At 39.8% G+C, this 26,983-nt stretch overlaps 1 protein-coding gene across 1 annotated transcript in view; it reads left to right on the plus strand.

The window, feature by feature from the left end:
• Positions 1–26,983, plus strand: part of LOC132819485 (gamma-aminobutyric acid receptor subunit alpha-2-like) — a 247,772-nt gene that overhangs the window by 125,608 nt on the left and 95,181 nt on the right. The window contains exon 5 of the mRNA XM_060831021.1: positions 25,986–26,206. Coding sequence (XP_060687004.1) covers positions 25,986–26,206 — 221 coding nt within the window. The remainder of the gene's footprint in view (positions 1–25,985; positions 26,207–26,983) is intronic.

Genomic DNA, 26,983 nt, shown 5'->3' on the forward strand with positions numbered 1-26,983 from the left:
CTAACCAATGTCCTGTACAACCACAGCATGTCCTCCCAACTCCTCTACTCAATACTCTGACCAATAAAGGAAAGCATACCAAACGCTTTCTTCACTATTTTATCCACCTGCGGCTCCACTTTCAAGGAGCTATGAACCTGCACTCCAAGGTCTCTTTGTTCAGCAACACTCCCTAGGACCTTACCACTAAGTATATAAGTCCTACTAAGATTTGCTTTCCCAAATGCAGCACCTCGCATTCATCTGAATTAAATTCCATCTGCCACTTCTCAACCCATTGACCCACCTGGTCCAGATCCTGTTGTAATCTGAGGTAACCTTCTTCGCTGTCCACTACACCTCCAATTTTGATGTCATCTGCAAACTTACTAACTGTACCACTTATGCTCGCATCCAAATCATTTATGTAAATGACAAAAAGTAGAGGACCTAGCACTGATCCTTGTGGTACTCCACTGGTCACAGGCCTCCAGTCTGAAAAACAACCCTCCACCACCACCCTCTGTCTTCTATCTTTGAACCAGTTCTGTATCCAAATGGCTAGTTCTCCCTGTATTCCATGAGATCTAACCTTGCTAATCAGTCTCCCATGGGGAGCTTTGTTGAACGCCTTACTAAAGTACATATAGATCACATCTACTGCTCTGCCCTCAATCTTCTTTGTTACTTCTTCAAAAACTCAATCAATTTTGTGAGACATGATTTCCAACGCACAAAGCCATGTTGACTATCCCGAATCAGTTCTTGCCTTTCCAAATACATGTACATCCTGTCTCTCAGGATTCCCTCCAATAACTTGCACACCACATAGGTCAGGCTCACTGGTCTATAGTTCCCTGGCTTGTCTTTACAGCCCTTCTTAAACAGTGGCATCACGTTTGCCAACCTTCAATCTTCTGGCACCTCACCTGTGACTATTGATGATACAAATAATCTCAGGAAGAGGCCCAGTAATCACTTTTCTAGCTTCCCACAGAGTTCTCAGGTACACCTGGTCAGGTCTTGGGGATTTATCCACTTTTAACCATTTCACGACATCCAGCACTTCCTCCTCTGTAATCTGGACATTTTGCAAGATGTCACCATCCATTTCCCTACAGTCTATATCTTCCATATCCTTTTCCACAGTAAATACTGATGCAAAATATTCATTTAGTATCTCCCCCATTTTCTGTTGCTCCACACAAAGGCTGCCTTGCTGATCTTTGAGGGGCCTTCCCTTTCACCCTGACAGGAATATACTTTCTTTGGATTCACGTTATCTCTTTCTGAAGGCTTCCCATTTTCCAGCCGTACCTTTACCTGCGAACATCTGCCTCCAGTCAGCTTTTGAAAGTTCTTGCCTAATAGCGTCAAAATTGGCCTTTCTCCAATTTAGAACTTCAACTTTTAGATCTGGTCTATCTTTTTCCATCAGTATTTTAAATCTAATAGAATTATGGTTGCTGGCCCCAAAGTGCTCCCCCACTGACACCTCAGTCACCTGCCCTCCCTTATTTCCTAAGAGTTGGTTAATTTTTGCACCTTCTCTAGTAGATACATCCACATACTGAATCAGAACATTGTCTTGTACACACTTCAGAAATTCCTCTCCATCTAAACCTTTAACACTATGGAAGTCCCAGTCGATGTTTGGAAAGTTAAAATCCCCTACCATAACTACCCTATTATTCTTATAGATAACTGAGCTCTCCTTACAAGTTTGTTTCTCAGTATCCCTCTGACTATTGTGGAGTCTATAATACAATCCCAATAAGGTGATCATCCTTTTCTTATCATCCCTTTCCACCCCAGATAACTTCCCTGGATGTATTTCTGGGAATATCCTCCCCCAGCACAGCTGTAATGCTATCCCTTATCAAAAATGCCACTCCCCCTCCTCTTTTGCCTCCCTTTCTATCCTTCATGTAGCATTTGTATCCTGGAACATTAAGCTGCCAGTCCTACCCATCCTTGAGCCATGTTTCCATAATTGCTATGATATCCCAGTCCCATGTTCTTAACCATGCCCTGAGTTCATCTGCCTTCCTTCTTAGGCCCCTTGCATTGAAATAAATGCAGTTTAATTTATTAGTCCTACCTTGTCCCTGCCTGCCCTGACTGTTTGACTCACTTCTGTTCTCAGCTGTACCCGTCTCAGATCAATCTCTTTCCTCACTATCTCCCTGGGTATCAACCCCACCCCCACACCTTACCAGTTTAAATCCTCCCAAGTAGCTGTAGCAAATTTCCCTGCCAGTATATTAGTCCCCTTCCAATTTAGGTGCAATCTGTCCTCCTTATACAGGTCACTTCTACCCCAAAAGAGATTCCAATGATCCAAAAATATGAATCCTTCTCTCATACACCAGCTCCTCAGCCATGCATTCATCTGCTCTATCCTCCTATTCCTGATTCCTGCCCTCCCTAGCTCGTAACACTGGGAGTAGTCCAGATATTACTATCCTTGACGACCTCCTTTTTAAATTTCTGCCTAGCTCTCTGTAATCTCCCTTCAGAGTCTCAACCTTTTCCCTTCCAATGTCGTTGGTTCCAATGTGAACAATGACCTCCTGCTGGCCTCTCTCCCCCGTGAGAACATTCTGCACCCTCTCTGAGACATCCTTGATCCTGGCACCAGGGAAACAACACACCATTCTGCTTTTTCTTTGCTGGCCACAGAAATGTCTGTCTGTACCTCTGACTACAGAATCCCCTAACACAATTGATCTCTTGGAAGCCCTCATTGCATTAGAGCCAGTCTCAACACCAGAAACTTGGCTGTTTGTGCTACGTTCCCCTGAAAATCCATCACCCCCTAATTTACCAAAACAGCATATCTGTTTGAAATGGGTATATCCACAAAAGACTCCTGCTGTTGCAAATTCCTCATTGCTTCTATCTGTCTCTCCAACCGATCCACTTGATCTGATAAGATTCGCATCCAACAGCATTTATGGCAGATATAATCTGCAGTAACCCTTAAACTCTCTTTAAACTCCCACATCTGACAAGACGTACATATCACTGCAAAGGCCATTTTTGCTCCTTCACAATCTACAGACTCAGAAAATAACACCGTCTTATTCCTCTCCAAGCACTGCCCCAGGATAAATTAATAGCTATGGCTTATATTTTAAGTTTAATCAAGAGATTAACTCCAAAAACATATAATCAAGAAAGAATCCACTATACTCACTACTGCAGCCTTTCACTTGGACAGACTTAAAACAACTAGTAACTTATCTGATTCTGTGCTGTGAACTTCGCCCAACAGTTCCTCCAAGATTAGTTGTGAATTTCACTGTTTGTTAATTTTCCCAGATGCACTCCGATGTCCAGCGATACACGAAATCAAACAGCAAAGGCAGTAACTGTGCAGGTTCTCTCTCTCTCCTGCACTGTCCTCACCATGTGTTTCCTTTGTCTGTTCTTCTCCCTTTTAAACTGCTGTTGTTTTGATTTTTTTTCCCCAAAGTTCCAAAAAAATGCAACGGCATATAAAACAGTAATTGCTGCTGCTGGAATTGGAGGAAATCACCTCCAACACCTAAAATACTTCAAAAAAAGGAGCAGCTCTTACAGCCAGAAATTTTTCCCGTCCTCCATCTTGGATGATTGAGGACCTTTTCGAAAAGGAAGACATATAAAAACATGGAGCAATAGGCCAGTTAATTTTCATATCTATCATTGGGAAAGCATTAGATTCTATTCGAAAGGATGTAATAGCAAAACATTTAGAAATGTATAATCTGATCACGCAGTCAGCATGTCTCCATGAAGGGGAAAATGTATTTAACAAATCAGAGTTTTTTGAGGAGGTAACAATCAGGATAGACAAAAGGCAACCAGAAGATGCAAAATTTGAATTTCCGAAAGGCATTCAAAAAGGTCCATACACAAGTCTTCTGAATAAGATAAGAGCCCAGTGTGTTGGGTATAGAATATTAGTATAAATCGAGGATTCACCAACTAATAGAAGATAGAGAGTTAGAACAAAGGGGCATTTTCAGACTGACAACCTGTAAATATTGCAGCGCTATGTGGTTCAGTGCTGGGGACACAATTCTTACAATATTTATTAATGACTTGGATTAGGGAAATTAATATATTATCCTTAATTCTGGAGATGACATAAAAAATTGTGGCAAGGTATATAGCAAGGATGACACAGAGTTTACTCAGGAATATAAACATTTAGGTAGTGGCAAGTCCTGGCAGATAGTATATAATGTGATAAAGTGTGATGTTACGTACTTTGGCAGGAAGAACAGAAGAGTGGAATATTACTTCAATGGAGAAAGGCTGCAGGAAGCTGCAGCACAGCGGGAATTGGATGTCGTCATGCAGAAATCACAAAAAGCTAGCACACAGATTCAGCAGATAATAGGAAGGGAAAGTGAATTGTTGGCCTTTATTGTAAAGGGAATGGAGAGAAAAATAAGGAAGTCTAGCTGGAATTGTACAAGACATCAGTAAGACCACACCTTAAATACTGTGAACAGTATTGTTCCTTTTATTTAAGGAAGGGCATTTCAGAGAAGGCACTAGGTTGATCCTTGGCAAGTATGGGGTTTCTTATGAGGAAATATTTATTTAATTGGGCTGCAGTCATTGGAATTTAGAAGGATGAGAACTGACCTTATTGAAAAGATAAAGGAACATGACAGGATAGATGTGGAAAAATTATTTTCCTCTGTGCCACAGTCTAGGACCAGAGGGCATATTCTCAGATAAGGAGTCGCCCATTTAAGTCAATTTAAGACAGTCATTTTTTTCTCTCCGAGGGTATCAGTAGAATTATTTCCTGCAGAGGGCTTTGAGGTTGGGTCCCAAGTATATTCAAGGCTAAGATAGACAGATAGTTTATCAGTAAGGGAATTAAGAGTTATGGAGAAAAGGTAGTGAAGTGAAGTAGAAGATAGTCAAGTCAGCCATGATCTCATTGAATGGTGCAGCAGACTCAATGGGCTGAATGGCCTACTTCTTCTCCTGTATCTTATGACCTCAACCTCCTTTTTCCTCTGACTTAAGCACAGAAGAATAATTTGATCAGTTGCCAGTTGGTAGGTTGTTCCATTGTTTTGTTGTAATACATAGCTTTAAAAGTTATAGTTTAGCACATCAGCTCACACAAGTGGATTGTACATCCTGCAGCATGTGGGAAGTCATGGATGCATGATCTATATGAACATACCAACAGGATTAAAAATCACACAACGCCAGGTTATAGTCCAACAGGTTTAATTGGAAGCACATCTCCAAATCATGAATACCAACAGGAAGTGTCAAGAGCTGCAGAAGCAGCTTGAATGGTGGGTGGTGTCACTGTAGGATGTCTACGAGGCAGAGAACTACATGGATTTCACATTGATGGATCTGGTTGCTCCTCAGGCTCCAGTGGGAAAGGGCATATGCCAGCCTGCCTAAGACAACCACGCAGGTCAATAAGGAGTCTCCTGATATAACCTGCTGGCTACTCATGTCTTCTATGTTGGATGCATATTAGGGTAATGCCTTCTCAGTAGATTGCAACAGGAGTCAATTCTGTGGCACCACGAGTGACTTGGCTTTCCAGGACAGCTGGAAGACCAATAGTGTTTGGGGCTTCCACATTTAGAGGATTGATCACAAGAAATGTAACTGTAGATTGGTATTTTGCTTCTCCAGCACCAAGGTTAAGGACATGATGGAGCAGCTGCAGGACATTCTGCTGGGGGAGGGAGAACTGCCGGAAAGCATGGTCCACATTGGTGTCAATGACATGGACAGAACTGTCCTATAAAGAGGGTTCAGGCAAACTGGGCCTGAATTCTCTAGAGTTTCAATGAATGAGAGTTGATCTCATTGACACCTACAGACTCCTTAAGGGGATAGCTAGTGTGGCTGCTGGCAAAATATTTCTCCTGATTTGGCAGTCGAGAACCAAGGAACAATTTCGAATCAAAGAGGAATGCACTTAGGACTGAGATGAAGGGACTTTTGTTTATTCAGAGTGGTGCGAATCTTTGGATTCTTGAATTTAGAATGCTTTCAAAAATCCATCATTGAATATGTTTAAAGTAGAGATTAACATATTTCTAAATGCTAATGACTAAGGGGGTATGGAGATAATGTGAGGAAAAAGACATGAAAGTGGATCAGCCATTATAGTATTAAATAGTGGAGCAGGCTCGATGGACTGAATAGCCTACTCCTCCTCCTGTGTTTTTAATATTATCTAACTTGTTCACTAACTAGACATTTCTAATTCCGTCAATGCCCTGAGATTGGCATCACTTTACTTCTCAGGAAGTAATTTGAATTTTCAGCAAAAGCACCGATTTAATAAGCTTAAAGTTTTTCTTAGATTGGTGTTGTCTCTTTGTGTTGTAACAGTTGAACCTGCTCCCTATGTACCTCTTCTCATTTTCTTATCTGACATGGGACGATGCTATAAAATAGTCTTTATCATGGCAACTCAGCTTGACATTTTAAAAAAGGCCATAGCAAATAACATTTTTTAGGAGCTAAGATTTTAGTTTCAAAGTGTTTTTACATTTCTTTGTTCACGTCAAATCAGCTTGGCTGTCTTTACTTTGCAAAGCTGCCAAATTAATTCATACATTCATAAATTTGAAAAATTTAATTGAAAAATGTGATCTGCTGGATATTATTTTAATAATTAATAAACTAAACCATGACTTTTTTAAAAGGACAAAGTATAATTTTATTTGATTTAGTTGTTAAGGGATTAAATCAGTGTAGCTAATTGTACCAACGTCAGCATTTTTATAATTAATTTTTAAATTATTAGAAAACACTAGACACACAGGTAAATGAGTTATAAAGGACAAAATGGTACTGTTGAAGTGAGACTTAACATTAATGTGCTACTTCAGATGGTTATATAAGTTCCAGAGAGATGCCTGGTAGCACTTTTGTGCAATGGGTAATAAATACCTGTTGTGAAAGCTAGGTAAGGAGGGATGGAATGGTTTTCCTCTTTCCCACTCCCCAAAAAAGAATGCTGGATTGCCAGTTTATTTTGCATTTAACTTTGTGCAGTTTCAAAACATTAAACCAGCTAGATATTCAGATAAACATGTTAGAGGATTTATGTTATTGCTGAAACCCATCTACTTAAAAATATTAAACGTAAAACACATTTAAATACAACCCACATTCCATAGATGGGGATGCAAACACACCGACTCACCAAGCATGCAATAAAGAAATGCACCCTTACAGATTAACAGAGATTACATTGAGCCAGACAAGCTGTAGGCAAATAGATAAAGTCATTCAAGATTCACTGATTGCATTGGGGGTTTTGGTTTATGCTGAGGCCATTGCTTTTCGATTACAGGTGGTATGTTCCCCTTTCTTCAAAATTATTGTTGTAGGAAACTCAATGAAATTTTATTTGTAAATCTGCCTGCTATAAGGATGCAAGATGTTTGCTCAGCAAAACAGGGTTCAGCACTTGTGTGGGAGAGAGAGAAAGATGCTCGTCATGGTAGCTTGTGCGCTCCCTACCCAGATCCCATTTCCAGCATCCACACGAAATATTGCATCATTTGGTCAGCATGGACAAGTTGGACTGAAGGGTCTGTGTCCGTGCTGTACATCTCTATGACTCTATGTGAACTGTCTCTATGTTGGCTTTATATTCATATTGCTTCATATAGACAGTCAGAGACTTTTTCCCCGGGTACAATAGAGTGTTACAAGGGGACATAAATTTAAGGTGAAGGGTGGAAGATATTGGGGGGATGTCAGGGGTAGGCTCTTTACCCAGAGAGTGGTGGGGGCATGGAACGCGCTGCCTGTGGGAGTGGCAGAGTTAGAATCATTGGTGACCTTTAAGCGGCGATTGGATAGGTACATGGATAGATGCTTAAGCTAGGACAAATGTTAGGACATTATGGGCCGAAGGGCCTGTTCTGTGCTGTATAGTTCTATGTTCTATGTTCTCATTAGCCATAAAGTGATTGCCAAGATGATTAATTTTTAACAAACAAAAACAGAAAATGCTGCAGCAATTCAGAAGTTCTGGAACCATTATGGACAGAAAACAGAGTTAACACTTTGAGTCCAGTGAACCTTCTTCAGTAAAGCTTTTATTTTTCTGCAGCAATCTTTGAGATGGATCTTTGTCATATTCCAGTACAGTACATCTTCTACTTTCCCATTATTCATGACACTTTACATAGTCAAAGAACTTCAATAAATTGGTTTTAAATGATTTCTTTTTTACCAAACTGTACTGATTTCCCAAGTATCTTGAATTTATCTAAGTTATGTCTTTAATAATTTCTATACCTTACCTGTAACAGATGTTAAGCCAACTGGCCTGAAGTTTCTTGCTTTCTGTTTCCCTTACATTTTGAGTAAAGGAGTTACATTTGATATTTGCAATCAAAAGGATTATTTCCTGAACCTAGGGAATTATGGAAAATTTAAAACCAAGCTTCAACTATCTTACTAGTGACTTATTTTAATACCCTGAGAGTAATCCGCCTGGATCTGGAGAGTTGTCAGCTTGCTGCTTCAACAATTTGCTCAGGCTCACTGCCCTGATTATGGTAAGTTTTCGAGAGTTCGTCCCTTGCTTCCATTTCCTGATTTCCAGCAATGCCTGAGATACTATTTCTATCTTCTATGGTGTAGACTGATGCAAACCACTTGCTCCATTCATCTGCTATCTCTTTACCTTATTTTCAGAATTCTCATTCAGTACATCAACTGCTCACTTCGTTAATGCTTTTTAATGCCTAAAAAAAAATCTGTTTTTATATTTCTGGTTAGCTTTCTCTCATAATTTAATTTTTCTCTATTTATTAATCTTTAAATCTTTGTTTTTTTTATCTTCTGTCCAATGATCTGACTTGTCACTCATCTTTTTGTAATTATGTTTTTAACTTTTAAATTAAAAAAGGTACTATTTTTAACTTTTTTAGTTGGAAGTTAACTATTCTGTATTTTCTGAAATATCCCCAGGAATGTCTTCAACTGCATTCTGTTGACCTACCTAATTTGGTTGCTCACTTTAACAATCTGTTTTCATGCTCTCATAATTACCCTTATTTAAATATAAAATATTAATTTTGGACCATTCCTCTTCTTGAAATGAATGTAAAATTCAACCCTATTATGATTGTTGCTGCTATATTTCACTATGTGGTCATGGATTGTATAATACCAGATCTAGAAACCAGGTGTAAACTCTTCACCTAGGCTATCTTAGCCCATGGGATTTTTCTATCGATGTATAGATTAAAATCCACCATGATTATCACAGTAACTTTTTGTAAGCTTCCACTACTGCTTCCTTTATCATCATCTGTAGCTACTCACAGGGAGGCTGTACACAACTCCCACAAGTGACATCTTGCCTTTATCATTTCTTAACTCTATCCAAACCACTTCTACATACTGGTTTCCAGAACTTGGGTCATCATTCTATTATGCTGAAGCCATAATTAATTAACAAAGCCTTCTCTCTATCTTTTTCCTCAGTCCCAGCTTCCTAAGTGTCATGTACCCTTCAGTGTTCAGAGCTTAGTATACAGCATTCTGCAGCCATGCCTGTAATGGCTGTCAGATTGTACTTAATTTTTTCTATTTGCTATGAATTTCCTATCAGCTCAGCTGTTTTGATTTCAATGCTGTGTACTTTGTGGTACAGAGCCTTTACTTTTCTCCTTTCTTTGTCTAACCTCTAGCCTTATCTGTTGGTTTTCCATTAATTTTGTTCCATCTATCCCTCCAGCATAGCATATTTATTATTTCCCATATAAATAGCCTTTTCTCTACCTTTTGATTGACCACATCTTCTCAAACTTGGACCCTTGCCTGACTGTTTAAAACTCTTCTGTCCAGTTATGTGTCTTGTTAGAACACCAGCCGCAGTATGTTCAGACCTGGACAATTCCAAAACTAAGGCCTCCCTTTGCTGATTACTGGTGCTAGTGCCCTATGAACCAGAAGCTACTTCCCCTACACCAGTCATTGAGCCATGCATTGATTTCTGTAAGTTTATACACCATGCCAGTTATATGGGACTCAGTTAATAATCCAGCCATTATTACTTTTGAGTTTCTGCTTAATTTGGTTTGTTGTTCCTCATACTGAGTATGTAGAATCTCTCTCATGACCTTGCCTATGTAAGTACCATTGTCATGGGCTACAACAACCAGATCCTCCCTCTTCTACGATAAATTCCTCTGCTGTGCTGAGCCCTGGAGCAGCACCAAAGTAGAAACTCGCCATGGGTTGGAGTTGTACCTAACTCAAAAGTATGTCAAAGGTCGGTCATCTCAGCTCTACAATGCCCTAGGTCCAACCATCTTCAGCTGCTTCATGACCTTCCTCCATCATAAAAGCAGAAGTGCAGGTACTCACTGATGACTGAACAACATTCAGCACCATTCATGTTCTCCTCAGGTACTGAAGCAGTGTCCAAATACAGCAAAATCCACGCAACATCCTGGCTCGGGCTGACAAGTGCCAAGTATTATTTTTGCAGGCAATGACTTGATTAAACAATTGACAATCTAACCAACTTCCTTTAATATTCAATGGCATTACCACCATTCAATTCCCCACTATCAACATTGAGGTTTACCATTGACTATAACTGAACTATAAAAGTCATACAAATACTCTAGCAACAAGAACAGGTCAGATTCTGTGGTACTCACCACAATTCTTGTTTGTCTAATGCCTGTCCACCATCTACTAGACACAAGTCAGGAGGTCAAGGAATATTCCTCATTTGGCTGGATGAGTGCAGCTCCAACTACACTGAAGGAGTTTGATGCCATCAGGACAAAGCAGCCCACCCTATCAATCACTTTCAACATTCACTTTCCTTACCTCCAACACTTAGTGACGATGGTTTACACCATCTATAAGATACAGAGCAGCAATTCACCAACACTCTTTCAATTGCACCTTCCAAACCCATGACTAATAGCCAGAAACTATTGCTGCGTAGAAGGACAATGGGCCACAGATGCACAGGAACATTACTGCCTGCCATTTCCCCTCCAAGCTACACACCATCCTGACACCAAACAATATTACTGTTCCTTCAGTGTCTCTGAGTCTCTGGTACTCCCTTTTTGTATTTGGGTGGAAGTATATTCCAAGGATAGCATTGGTCAGGAAGGAGGCTCACCATCATCTCCTCCAGAACAATTAGTGACTTAATAGATTCTGGGCTAGCCAGCGACATCCACATCCCATTTTTTAAAAAGGAGAGCATATGTAATCTGGGAGCAAGTCAATGAAGTGAAAATGATTGATCCAAAATTGCTCTCTTAATCTGTAATTTCCAGATAACAGTCATTCTCAAATGGAACAATTGGAATTGGTTGGCGTATGTGCCTGTTTCATGTATTCATATATGCTACTAGTTGTACAGTAAGTAAAAATGGCAAGCTATCTTGGGAAACTCAACTGCAAAACTGAATTTGTCAGTGAAGTGAAAACTTAATGATGGGGCTATGTCACAAGTTCTTACTACTTATCTCCCAGTGTGTTAGACTGCCACCTGAAAACCTGAGAGTTGTAGGGTTTGTTGAATAACTAAGTCAGTCTGCTGATGGTGAGTTGATTGGCAGACTTTTCGCCTGCTTTTTTTCCAAATTGTTGGCTGTAAGACCTTTTGGGAATAGAACGTAACTGCATGTGGAAACCTGCTGACACCGTGACAGTTGACTTGGTCTCACTGCTAAGGAAAAGTCAAACAAAGTGGGAAATGGCCATTAGTTGACCAATTAAATGGTTTAATTGGCCACTACCTTGAGTGCCCGTTTAAGTGGCGTTTCGTCTTGAGAGGGCTAGTAAAATCTAGATTGGAGTCACAATCCAGTCAGACCATCGTCCAGGCAGGAGATTAGAATAATATCAAAGAGCAGGATGGGATTGATTGAGGACCAAAAGAAAACAAAGACCAGGTGAATACATTTTGAAGCATGGGTTAAATAAATTCATATAAGCAACAAAATCTGAAAAAATATTGCAGAACTCTGAAAATTGTAAATGAGCAAACTCTACTTCAGTATATTCTTTTACAGTTTAATTTTTACTCTAACTATTTTTCAAGCTTTGACATGTGACAGGATGATTTAAAAGATGCATTGGTGGAACAATGCACCTATTGTTTAGCAATAGCTGACCAAACTGCACTGGGAGAAGGTAGATCTTGGAATTTACATGCTCTGCAATGCTTTCAGCAGTTGTTTTGAGGTTTTAGCCTTTTGGAAAATAGAAGGAGAGGTCCTTTGTTCTGGCATCTCTGTGAATGACAATTTCAAAACTCTAGGATTGAAATACAGGCTTTGATTTTTCAGTGAATTTCTGGGGTTTCAGCAGCTAGGAAAGCAGAAAGCTTAGATGTAATTGTGGTATGGAAGGGACAGCCTGGTAATTTATATTGCAAATTTCACAACAATCTCTGTAAACATTATTTGCAACATTTTCTACATTGATCATGGACTTGTGTATTTATCCAGATTGTAGCACCAGCAGCATTACTTGGTCATGACCAAGGTGCACCTGGCTGGACTGAATGTTCAGTACCAGCTGCATCCTGTCACAGCAGGTTAGCAACGTATGTACATGGCACCAACTCATTCTTCACACCTTCGCCCTTCTCCACCAGCACCTACTCTGGCTGGCTGCAGGAGCATACATCTGAGGGGCTTCTCAACAGTGACTGTGGCAGTGAGGTGCAACACAATGAGACTTCACCGCGGACTGCTTCAGACATGTTGCACTGTTTCTTACAGATTCTGTGTTCTGGTACAAACATTGAGGTAACTTGGCACAGGTACTAGACTGCCATAAAGCCAGATGCACACTCCCTTGACTGAGGATTGCTGCATAGCACAGCCAGTTGCTTGATTGTCTGACTGTGCCAATTGCCACCAGCAGGGCAAAAGCATGGCAAGGCAAGGTAAGGTATGCATGCTGAAGACATGCCTTTAGGTACCAGCCATGGACACGTATTGAGACAACAGTGAGCAGCCCTGGCAAGAAATTACATTTCCTTTCCCTGTCTGGTACCTGTACCTGATGTAGCTCTATATTGCTGGTTGCCATTGTGCCCTGCTAGACCATTCTGCCCATGCATTGCTCAGTGCCACTTGAGGATGCCAGAATAGTGGTGAGGATTCTTAGAAAGTGGAACACAATGTGTAGTGAAAGGGTACACTCAACTGGTTCTGGGGCATCGTGCCCTGGTATGCAGTTTGTCTGTGGCCAAGATGGAGGTCTTTTGGAGAAAGCAGTGAGTTGAACCCACGGTGTTTGCCCGGGGCTAGTTTGTGTGGTGCGTTTGGGTAAGATCACATCCCGTGGTGCTTTGGGCTGTTAATGAAGTGTTTAACAAGTGATAATGAGCATTAATGAGAACTCACTGCTCCCAAGTGAGAATCTCACCATGCTGCTTGAGTAAAGTGAATGAGGTGCAATGTGGTGATTCTGATGTTGAGATAGTTGCTGCTGAATTCTTGCTCAATTCTACCACTCATCCCACCATAGTCCATGCTGTTCAAAGCCTGGGAAGATTCTGTCCTTGGAGTTGAGATGGAAAGCCAATTAGGATTGACTCCACTCTGCAAAGCAAAGGTGTGAATGGCCCACATTGCTCCAACTGCTCATACTTGAGGTGGCCGGAAAGTCAAGCAGAAATTTGGGGGCTGTATATTGCATCCTACTTTGTAATCTAACCAGGATTAATCATATAAATTTATCATTACCTATGGGTTTCTTTGGAAAACCCCAGGATAGAGTCATGGATTCATACAGTATGGAAACAGACGTTTCAGTCCAACTTGTCCATGCCAACTGTGTTTTCTAAACTATACTAGTCCCATTTACCTGCATTTAGCCCATATTCTTCCAAACCTTTCCCATTCATGTACATGTCCAATTGTCTTTTAAATATTGTAAAGTACCTGCCTCCAGCACTTCCTCTGGCAGTCATTCAACATACAGACACCCTCTGTATGAAAGCGTTGCCCCTCAGGTTCCTTTTAAATCTTCTACTCTCACCTTAAAAATGTGCCATCTGATTTTGAACTTCCCTACCCAAGGGAAAATACCTTTGCTATTCACCTTCTCTATGCCCCTCGTGATTTTATCAACCTCCTAAGCTCTAAAAAGAAAGGTCCCACCCTATCCAGCCTTTCCCAAGGACACCAGGCCCTCCATTCCCAGCAACATCCTGGGAAGTCTTTTGTGAACCCTCTCTGATTTAATAATATTCTTCCTATAGCACAGTGTTGAAAACGGTACAGGTTTGAATGGATATGGGCCAGGTGCTGGCAGGTAGGTTGGGATATCTGGTCAGCATGGACGGGTTGGACCGAAGAGCCTGCTTCAGTGCTGTACATTTCTAAGACTCTATAACTCTACTCCAAAGGTGGCTTCGCTAACGTCCTGTGCAACCTCAACATCACATCGCAACTCTTATACTCAATGGTTTGAGCAATGAAGGCAAATGAGCTGAATGCCTTCTTAAGCACCCTGTCTACCTGTCACACAACTTTCTAAGAACACTGTACTTGTACCCCTCCATCTCTATATTTGAAAACATTATCCAGGGCCGTACCATTAAGTGTATAAGACTTGTCTTTGTTTATTCTCCAATACCTCACATTTATCAAAATTAAATTCCGTCTGCCACTCCTGAGCTCATTGGCCCAGTTGATCAAGATCCCTTTGAAATCTTCATTCTTAACCATACTACCAATTTTGATGTCATCTGCAAACGTATGAACCCTGCCTCCTAAATTCTCATCAAATAATTTATATAAATGACAGACAACAATAGATTTAACACCAATCCCTGCGGAACACCGCTGGTCACAGGCCTCCAGTCCGAGAAACAGCTCTCCACCTTCTGTCTTCTACTGTCAGACCGATTTTGTGTCAAATTGGCAGCTCTGCCTGAATCCTATGTGACCTAACTTTACTAGTTAGTCTACTGTCATTATTATATCAAACCACATTTGCAATTTCTAAGAATAACATTATTTAGGAACGATGTGGAGGAGCTGGTGTTGGACTGGGGTAGAGAAAGTTAAAAATCACACAACACCAGCTTATAGTCCAACAGGTTTGTTTGGAAGCATTAGCTTTCGGAGCACTGCCCCTTCATCAGGCAGTGCTCCAAAAGCTGGTGTTTCCAAATAAACCTGTTGGACTATAACCTGATGCTACGTGATTTTTAACTTTTTTTGGAAAACAGAGGAACTGGAATAAGCTGTCCCATGGAGCCTGTTCTGCAAACAGTTAGATTTCAGTTTGGTAATTTCTGGTCTAAATCTCAACCTTATCTTGATTCTGTGATGTTTTAACAACCTTCCAGAACAAAACTCTGTAAATGGGTTTGACATTTTTAATTGACAAATCCTCAAAACCTTTTTATTCTGACTTCCCACTGTCTTTTATGTGAAGATACACTTCCTGACATCAATTCTGAATGATCTAGCTTGAATTTTAATTTGATGCCTGTTGTCTGCACTTCCACATCAGAGGAAATAGTTTTGCTGAAATAGTGGCTGCTCAATCAACTTCATTCATCATCCTAAACACCTAATTAGATTGCCCTTTAATCTTCTACATTTCAGGGAATACGAACCTGGACCCAGTAGAAATCTCTCGGAGACATCATGGGCTGATGAAGGAGCATCGCTCCGAAAGTTAGTGTGCTCCCAATTAAACCTGTTGGACTATAACCTGGTGTTGTGTGATTTTTAACTTTGTACACCCCAGTCCAACACCAGAATCTCCAAATCTATCCAAGCCAGTAGGCTTCCTTTAATTCATGTGCATTTATTTAAGTCTTTTTTGAGAAATTTGTCGAATCTTTTGCAAATGCACATATTTATCATCCACACCCAAATGTTAGTTACCAAATCAAAAATGAAATAGGTTTCCTAGATATCATGCACCAGTTACAGATCCATGTTAGCTCTGCAATTGGTTTGTGTTTGTTCAAGTGCTCAGTCCTTAATAATTGATGCTAGTAGCTTCCACACAATAGACTAATTGCCTGTAATTTCCCCTTTTATCTCTCTGACATTTCTTAAATAGTGGACTTAGGTCGGCAATTTTACTATCTGAGGGGACAATTCTTGAATAGAGTAATTTATTTGTATCTCAGGTCTCTCTGTTCATCTACATCCTTTACAGTTTACTAATTGAATGTTATCTTGCAATCCTTGTCTTTTTATTGAAAAATATTGACTCATTAAATTGCATCTGCCATCCATCTTTCTGTTCTGCTGAGCTATAGGAGGTTTCAACTGGATAAATAATGAAAATGCAGCAGATACAAAAAGCTTTCCTTAAGTAGTTGAATAATGTTTCTTACAATGTTTGTAAGAAGAAATCAAGCATATGAGAGGAATGATATTAGCATAGAGAGGTAGTTGGAAGATAGACAAGAAATAAATGTAAAGACTTAAGCTTTGAAGATAACAAACTGAACAGGCTTCCACACTTGGCCTAATTCTGTTGTTCATTTAAATAGATTTGGAGATGACAGAAATCAAGAAGAATGAAGACAGGTTGAAGAGTGTGATTTTCACACAATATTAATAGGATATGGAAAGATAACAGGATATTTTTCAAGTAACTATTGAGACAAAGACTGTCACATTATAAATTTTTTTTTAGAGTCGCAGGGTCATACAGCACAGAAACGGACCCTTCAGTCCAACCAATCGATGCCCACTATAATCCCAAACTAAACTAGTCCCACCTGCCTGCTCCTGGCCCAGATCTCTCCAATCCTTTCCCATTCATGTACTTAAATAAACATCTTCTAAACTCTGTAATTGTACCCACATCCACCACTTCCTCTGGAAGTTCATTCCACACACACACACATCACCATCTGTGTAAAACAATTTGCCCCTCATGTCTTTTTTAAATCTCACTCTTCTCACCTTAAACAATGTTCCTCCTAGTCTTGAAAGCCTCCATCCTAGCAAAAAGGCAACTACCATTAGCTCTATCTTAGTCACATAATTGTCTGTACGGTTGCCTCTCAACCTCCTATGCTCCAGTGAAAAAAGTCTCAGCCTGTTGATCCTTTCTTTATAACTTAAACCTTCCATACCCAGCATAGAGTCATAGAGATGTACAGCATGGAAACAGACCCTTCGGTCCAACTTGTCCATGTTGACCAGATATCCTAACCTAATCATTCCCATTTGCCAGTACTTGGCCCATATCCCTCTAAACCCTGTCTATTCATATACACACCCAGATGCCTTTTAAATAATTGCAATTGTACCAGCCTCCACCACTTCCTCTGGCAGTTCATTCCATATATGCAACACCCTCTGCCTGAAAACATTGCCCTTTAGATCTTTTCTATATCTTTCCCCTCTCATCCTAAACCTATGCCCTCTAGTTCTGGACTCTCCCACCTCAAGGAAAAGACTTCGTCTATTTATCCGATCCATGCATTTCATGATTTTATAAACCTCTATAAGGTCACCCCTCATCCTCTGCTGCTTCAGGAAAAACAGCTCTAGCCTATTCAGCTTCTCCCTGTAGCTCAAATCTTCCCACCTTGGCAACATCCTTGTAAATCTTTTCTGAACCCTTTCATCTTCCAGACACTCTTCCTCTCTCCAGCTTAATGATATTCTTCCTATAACAGTGTGACCAAAGCTGGGCACAGTATTCTAGAAAAGGCCTCACCAATGTCCTGTGCAACCTCAACTTGACGTCCCAACTCCTATGCTCAAAAGGACTGAGCAATGAAGGCAATTGTACCAAACGCTTTTTTAACCATCCAGTCTATATCTGAGGCAAACTTCAAAGAATTACTTACCTGAACTCCTAGGTCCCTCTGTTCTGCAACACCACCCAAGACCCAAACATTAATTGTATAAGCCTACCCTTGTTTGTTGTACTAAAATGCAATACCTAGCATTTATCCAGATTGAACTCTATCCGCCATTTTTCAGCCCATTGACCCATCTCATCAAGATCTCTTTGTAATCTTCTTCACAGTCTACTATTCCACCAATTTTGGTGTTGTCCACAAACTTACGAACCATGCCTTTTTAATCCAAATCATTAATATAAATGGCAAACACGAAAGGACCCACAACTAATCCCGGTGGAAACTCACTGGTGACAGGCCCTTCTAAAATGGTTTAAATACATGGAAAGGAATATGGAAAAGGTAGCAACATAAGGTTGAGAGAAATTAGCTCCAGCTGAGCATTGGACTAGGTTCCAGCACAATCAGCTGAATAATCTCTCTGCTGTACTCTTTGGATTCAAATTCATTCTGATTCTGTCTTCACGAGTCTTGTATTTTTCAAGTTTTTGAACATCGGTGGCCCTTTCAGATTAATTCTCGATTTAATTCCTTTCTTCAGTTCTTTGTGGAATTTTCAACTATAGGTGCTGATTATTCATCTTGATTTATCAGTTTAAAAATAAATTGGTGTTTGCTGACACAAATTGAATTAAAAATTTATATACCATTAAAAATCTTCATTCTCCTGTTTACGAACATCTCGTAGAGTTATAAAAGGACTGTTGTATTGAGGAAGAGAACCAAGTTACTGTAACAAAATTATTACAAAATATAGTCAGTCACATTGTTCTAGTTCAACTCTTGACATGAAAATAACATTCACCAAAATTAAAGTTTTTTGCTCATTCTGCTAATGGTCTACTATTTTGCCGGCTAGCAAGGTAATCTCCAGCATTTTGGTCATAACGATTGCTTTCTGAACTTTTACGGCAATGGAGTAGACCTTCAACTTAAGCCACTCGTAACAGGGTTTAATTTTTATTGAAAGAACCATTTCTGTAACATTGGCTAGAATCTTTGGATTAGATTCCCTATAGTGTGGAAACAGGCCCTCAGCCCAACAAGTCCACACTGACCGTCCAAAGAGTATCCCACCCAGACTCATTTTCCCCGACTAATGCTTCAAACATTATGGCCGATTCACCCGACCTGCACGTCTTTTTGAAGGTGGGTGGGGGTAAAACCAGAGCACATGGAGGAAATCCACACAGACACAGGGAGAATGTGCAAGCTCCACACAGACAGTCAGCCAAGGCTGGAATTGAACCCAGATCCCTGGCACTCTGAGGCGGCAGTGCTAACCACTAAGCCACCATACTTTGGGCTCCCTATAAAATTCATTGTAAATGTAACGTTTTCTCTTTTATATTGCTGAGTGGTGTTGGTAATGTGAATATTGCATTGGTGGTGCTAACAGCAAATCATTAAAGCAAAAAAAAAGCAATCATTATCAGTGCTTTATGTTCAGTCCACGTAAGGGGAGTGTAACAAATGAATTGGAAATTTGAAATCAGGTTCGTTAAATTGGATTTCAATTGTTTTGATTGACTTCCTGCTTACAATGGGAAGCACTAATATTGTCACATCACTGCAACATCAATACACAAATCTATGTAGTTTCCTGTATTTGAATGTAATGACTGCAATAATAAGTAATAAAATGAATTTTCTGAATGCATAGATAAACAACAATTATTTCAATAACTATTTAATTGATAAATGTAATTTAAAAAAGACATACTTGCATTTCATAGTTACTTATACAACTTTTAACCCTGAAACTTGCATCTGCAGTTCAGACAATAGATTTCAATGACATTTATAATATCTGTTCTATCCTTTTGTATAATTGTTTATTTCCTGCAGTTAATTCTTGCAAAGCTTTTCCTATTTCTTAGATTTATGTTTAAGACAGAGATACTGCCATGACAAAATAGCCTTGATCATCTTATCTGTGCTTACTGCTAACAGAGCTCCATATCATAATTTGTTACCGTATCCTGCAGGTTAGCAATGGCCAGAAATTGGACGAGCCAAATATATTATATACATGTATAATGGCTGCAAGAGCAGGTCAGAGGCTAGGAATACAGCAATAAATGACTCATCTCCTGAGTCCTAACCTAAAGCCTAACCATCCTCTCCAAGGCACCCGTCAGGAGTGTGATGAAATACTCCTCACTTGTCTGAATGAGTGCAGCCCCAACAACACTCAAGGAGCTTAACATCATCCAGAGCAAAGTAGCCTGGTTGATTGGCACCACCCCCACAGCATCCACTCCCTCTACCCCGATATTCAGTTGCAGCAGTATATACTTTTGACAAGAAGCACTACAGAAATTCACCAGAGATCATTGTCATTTTCCAAACACATGACCCCGACCATCTCGAAGGACAAAGGCAGCTAATACAAGGGAACACTATCACCTTCAAGTTCCCCTCCAGAGAACTTGGAATTATATCACTATTCCAGTGTTGTTAGGACTAAATCTTGGAAAAAAACCCCACATCTCCTCTTAATGGCATTGTTGGTCCACCTACAGCATATGGACTGCAAGGATTCGGAAGGCAGCTCGCCACCATCTTCTCAAGGGCAACTAGGGACGGGCAATCAATGCTGGGCCAGCTAATGATACTCACATTCCACAAGTGAATAGGAAATTATCCATTATATCTGATGGGATATAATTACTGTTAAACGTTTCTACAGTTATAACCAGTGATTTGCTTCACAAAGATATTAATTGATGAAATAAAATATTGCAAGAAAGAGAATTCATGGGAGAAAAATGCTGTATTTTAGGATTAGTGCTAAGATGTAACTTTCTGGAACTTCTGCCACCAACCCACAGAAAACATGCAGGAAATGTTAGGACACAAATCATGTACCCAGCCACTGAGGAGGCCACACAATGCAGCAACAGAGTACCTGATCAGTCAGAGATCAAGACTGGATTCCTCCATTCTGAAAAAGTTTTAAGAAAATATGTTATTGATTATCTTTCTGAGGAGTCCATGTTTTTTTAAAAAGTACTACTTGACAGAAATCCAGTTTAATCCAAGGTCTGGGGCTCGCAAACATCCTTTGGTGATCAGATGCCTCTCTAATGTCACAAATACTGGAACTCGGGCTTTGGCCTCACTCAGTTATGCTCAAGTGGAGTTATCAGATGCAGGTAGAAGCTTTTCCTGGGCACATGGCCCTGCCAATCCTCAATTCCAAGCCAAGAACAGTTTTATCAAAGTCTCAGTCCAACCTGCTAATGTTTCTCTCATATTCACAATGGAAATATTACAATATTAAGACCCCTGGATCTTCTACCACTTTAAAAAAATGCTTTACATCTTTTCAGCTTTGAGAAGAGATTATATCCTTCCAAGATACCCTGGTTCACACCTCAGTCACCTCCCTTTCTTATGACACCTTTCCATAAAAGCATAAGGGATATGAGATCTGTCTTCTCACCATCCAAGGCTTCATACACTCAGTGAATCAATGATTTATTTATATTTCTTTGAAATTAGTCTGTAGTATTTCTAGCTGATGATGTGATCTCCTCTACACTGGGGAAACCAAGCACAGACTTGAAGACTGCTTTGCAGTACATCTTTGTTCAATCTGCAGGCACGAGTCTAAGCTTCCATTTACTTGTCATTTCAATTATCTGCCTTGCTTGAACTCTGAGATTTCTGGCCTTGACATGCCTCCTTGTTCCAATGCTTGAGGAACAGCATTTCATCTTTCGACTCAGCACTTTACAGCCTTCTGGACTCAATATTGAATTGAGCTATTTTGAATCATAACCTTTGTCTGTAATTGGCTTTTGTTTTTTCTCCCCTTCTAGTGTCTTTGCAAACCCCTCGACTTTGCATCCAGAGAGCTGCTTAGTTGGACACGTTTTGTTTGCTTTCATGTACTATCCCTATTCTTCTCATTTTCTACCCTGGCATACATTGCTATTTATTCTCTCCATCCTAATCGCAGATGTTTTTTTTCACCTGCATTTCCTCCGACACTCCCTCTGTCAGTTGTTCAAAATGTAGCACATTTCCAACTTCTGATGAAAGGTCGCAAATTCTTTTTTGCACTCTTTAGTAATGTGTCTAGACTTTCTGGTATGACCAAAACTTTCCACTTCTGTTTCAGATTTCCAGCATCCAATTCTTTTTGCTTCTTTGGGGTAATCATACTTTATAGGCAAATAGATAAAACTGTCTGTCATTCAGAGACATTGTTCTTTTTCTGAACAGGATTTATATTAGCGTTGTGCATATAAAAGAATGAATAACTTTATCACACATTTTAAGTAAACAAATCTACAAGCATTGCTTTATTCATTTTTAGTACCAAAGATGTGTAACAGAGATAATAGCCGACATTTCTACAGTTTCTAATTAGAAAAGGTCAAAAGTCTAATTCTGTTAATCAAGGATGGCTGAATAAATTCTGATGAATACTACAAGAAATGTCATTGACAATTGGGGTAAATCAAATTGACCCCTTTTTGCCAATAACTATAGCAAATGCTCATAATTTTATGAATTATAATTACAAAAGCATTATGGCAATATAATGATAGACATGTTTGTGATGTTTATTATGATTGTTTGGATCAAAGTAGCATGATAGTGTGCAAGGGTGTGTGTAAAATGTGGGAGATTGGCACGAGGCAATGATGGTTCGTTCAGTGCAGGCATGATGTGCCAAATAGCTCCCTCTGCACCTTAACACTTCTGTGATTATTTGTTAATTGCAATTATGACATTGTTATTAGTCACATGCTACTTTCACAATGTTTTTAAAATATTATTTCATGAGATGTGGGCATCAGAATTTGTTGCCCTACCATAGTTGAGCTGGAACGTGGCAGTGAGCTCCCGTCCAGCTGGTGTAGGTGCACACGTAGCTGTGAAGGAGGGAGTTGAGGTTTTGACCAAATGACTGTGAAGGAACAGTGATGTACTTCTGAGTCAGGATGGTGTGTAACTTGGAAGGAAAGTTGCAGATGGTGCTGTCTCCATCTATCTGCTGCCCTTGCCCGAGGAGTTAGAGGTCACAGTTTTGAAAGGTCTTATTAGATGAGTGGATTTCTGTAGAGCATCTTGGAGATGGTACACTGCTACTACGGTGCATTGGAAGTAACTTGTTCCTTTGGCAGTGAATTACTTGCCTCTGAATTCCCAGCCTCTGATATGTTCTTGTAGTCTCAGAATTTTTATGGTTGGTTCATTTCAGCTTTTGGCCAATGGTAGTGACTCAGACCTTCCGGTTGAAGATGGTTACAACTATTTCAGTCTCGTCTTTTGCATGGATTTGCTGGGCATCTCCATAATTGAGGATAGAGATTGTTATGGAGTTGCCACCTCCTATTAGCTGTTTAATTGTCTGCTAACATTCACCCCTGCATATGGCAGGAATACAGAGCTAAAATCTGATCTGTTGGTTGGAAAATTACTTATTGATTAACAGACTTAGGCTTTTGACCTTTACTCTATCTATTGTATTTATCTGGCATACAAGTTGTTGTAGGCTGAAAATGTGTTGCTGGTTAAAGCACAGCAGGTTAGGCAGCATCCAAGGAACAGGAAATTCGACGTTTCGGGCCAGAGCCCTTCATCCTGTCGAATTTCCTGTTTTTTGGATGCTGCCTAACCTGCTGTGCTTTAACCAGCAACACATTTTCAGCTTGGATCTTCAGCATCTGCAGACCTCACTTTTTACTACAAGTTGTTGTAGCTTTGTTGTAGCTTCACCAGTTGGCACCTCAGTTTTAAGTATGCTTGATGCGGCTCCTGACAATCCTTCCTGTATACTTCCTTGAACCAGGGGTTAACCTCCCAGCTTGATAGTAGTAATAGAAGTGGATGTGCACAGGACCATGAGGTTAAAGGTTGTAGTTGAACACAGTGTTTTTGTTGTTGACCCACAGCATCTCATGGATGGACAGTCTTGAGTTGCTCTGTATATTCTGACTCTACCCATTTAGCATGGTGGTAGTGCCACATAACACAGCATAGGATATGCTTAGTGTGAAGATGGAGTCTGCTGATCTTTCCAACCTATTCTGTGGTTCTTATCGATTTTGTCAAGGACAAATGAATCGATGACAGTTAGTTTGATGAGGACAAGGTCTGGTGGGCTTTTTTGTCCCTCAAATTTGTTCCCTCACCACCTGTCTCAGATGATTCATTCTGGTCAATAGTGGGGGTGCAGCAAAGGTTTACCAGATTGATTCTGGGATGGTAGAATGGACATATGGGAAGAGTTTGGATTTCTTGGTCCTCTGCTCATTGAAGTAAGGATATTTCATTGAAATGTCTAAAATTCTGACTGGGCTGAATAGACTAGATGTAAGAGCAATGTTTTCCCAGGTTTAGAACAATGGTTACAATCTCAGTGGTAGTCAGCCATTTTGAACTGGGTTGAGGAGAAATATTTTCACTCAGAGAATGGTGAACACGTGGAATTCTTTACCACATCTGGTCACAGAGCCTAAATGATTGAATATATATTTTTCAAAATATATATATTTCTAGATTCAAAAGGTGTCAAGGGTTATAGGGAGGTGATGGGATTATGACTTTCAGATAGAAGAGTAGACATGATCCTGTTAATGAATCAGAAGGGCCCACTCCTGCTCCTAATTGCTATATTTTTATGGTTCCACCATTTTGACAATGGATGTTGTCATCTGATCAAAGTACATTCTATGCCTTGTCGCCCTCAGTGCTTCCTCCAAGATTCATCACATGAGGGAATGTATTCGGTAATAATCAATAGGAAGTTTCCTTGTCCATGACAAAGGTGAAGTTATGACATTTCATGGGGTCCAGAGTCAGTCTTAATGATTCCCAAGGCAACTCCTTCCAAGTTACATTCGAACTTGCCACCTCCTCCATTTGGGTCTATCCTCCCAACGGTATGGGATTTATGCAGGAATTATGAGAATGGACCCTGGGATATTGGCTGTAAGGTATTATTGATTCTGTGAATATGCCGATGATCTGGATTTCGTTCCTAGGTTGGGAGTGTAGACTGCAAATCCAAACTGTAAGACATTGCCTTGAGAGTTGCGATTTCCATTGCAGAGAGGCCAGTTTCTCAGGGAGTCTGACTGAGGGATTCCAGATGGGTACAGAGGGTACCAAGTGCGGGGCTCGGCTGGTTTTTGGCCCCCTCTGCCACTATCCCAGCAACAGAGAAACTCTCCATCATTTTGAAAATCCAGGCCTAAGACAGGCTGCTGCCTTAATTAGCCTGTAGGACACCTTTCCCAATTTTGACAAAAGCCTTCAGCTGTAAGTAAGGATGACTTTGCAGTGCTGAGTGTGCCATTGCCATTTTGTAAGGCAATCCTTCTTGTTTTATTCCTTTTAGTGTTATCCACAATAGCATAACTCAGTAGCTCAGTTAGGGCCATTTCAGAAGTCAGTTATGAGTCAGTCATGCTGCTGTGCATCTAGAGTCACATGTAGCCCAGACAAGATAAGGGCAACAGGCTTCTTTACCAAAATGATATTAATAAACCAGATAGAAGTTTACCACAATCGATGATTGATTCATGACGCCTTTATTGAGACTTGCTTTCAATTTCACATGCTTATTACTCAATTGAATTTTTAATTAGTTGATTGAATATGAATTCATTTGAAGTTTTGTCTGCCGAGCATTTACCTGTAGAGTGACATTACTTACATACCATTGTCTCTCCCAAAAAACTGAAGCAAATTTACATCAAGAAACCAGAATGCGTAGAATTGTCATAATCTTTAATATTCAAGATATTACGATGTTGATTATTATTTGCAAGATTAATAAATGGACAGAATATTTAAGTTAAAGGAAAACAATTGTTTGCTGTTCACTATAATTCTGATCAAAAACATTATGGAGGGATTTCCAGAACTGTTTAATAATGCTGAAGTTTGAATTATACCGACAGTGACATATAATGTTGAGTAGCACATTCCTATTTTTGAAGTGCACTCCCATATTCTTACTATCTAAATAAGATCATCTTTCTTAATTTGAAGAATGGTTTCTTAAGGTGTTATCAGAAAACAGAAAGAAACTAGGATTTGATCTTGATTTTCCATCACGTGGTGAAAATATTACTGCATACATACTTTACTACTGTTCTGATAAACTGATTGATGTTAACAGGAATACACAATCGATGTGTTCTTTCGACAAAGTTGGAAAGATGAAAGACTTAAATTTAAAGGCCCAATGAACATTCTTCGATTGAACAACCTGATGGCCAGTAAGATATGGACACCAGACACATTCTTTTATAATGGCAAGAAGTCAGTGGCACATAACATGACCATGCCAAACAAGCTGCTACGAATCCAAGATGATGGGAAGCTTCTGTACACAATGAGGTAAAATGTTCAATATTTAAAAGCTGCAAATACTCTTTCTGCAACTCAGCTAATGTCCAATGTCCCTACCCCAAAACTAGTGTTAATGAAGAGGTCATTATGATAAGAGAGAAAAAAAAACTTCTAAATAACTAAAATTTTGGATTGTTTCAACAATCTTTTAACTGCAGCACAGGCCATTGCCATAGCCCTGAAAATGGTACGAATTATGTTTACTCACTTTTAGCTCGTAATTGCAATTATTTGTGGATGAAACTGATGAACACTATGGGTAGAAACTTAATCGTGGCCATGCATGGCATTCCAATGGTGGAACTGGAAGTGTGCTTCATTTCTGCTCTCTACCTTTTTCTTCATTTCCTTGCCATTACAATGAGAATTTAAAACACCAGTGGCGTGTGTGTGAGACACGTGACTATTAGCAGGAAAGCTTTATAGTGCAGAAACTTATTATCAACTAATAAAGCAACATGAATGTGAGGACTTTAAAAGAGGGTCCTGAACAAACAGGGAGACTGTGTATCATGGCCCAATCTCTCCTGTCCAATTGCATTACCATTGCTGAAGATTCTTTGGCAGCTGGTATGTGTGTTTAATAAATTTAAATGTGACTTGCAATTAATACACTTTATATTGGTTTTACTTTATTCATATGAACATTATCATTATTTGTTGAAACTAACTTAGTCAAAGAACTAAATATACAACATGCCCTATGGTTGGCACACAGTATTGGTGAAAGGGGAGCTAGAGTCATTCGTATGCTTTGAAAGCAAC

Source organism: Hemiscyllium ocellatum, chromosome 1 (genome assembly GCF_020745735.1).
Source record: "Hemiscyllium ocellatum isolate sHemOce1 chromosome 1, sHemOce1.pat.X.cur, whole genome shotgun sequence".
NCBI lineage: Eukaryota > Metazoa > Chordata > Chondrichthyes > Orectolobiformes > Hemiscylliidae > Hemiscyllium > Hemiscyllium ocellatum.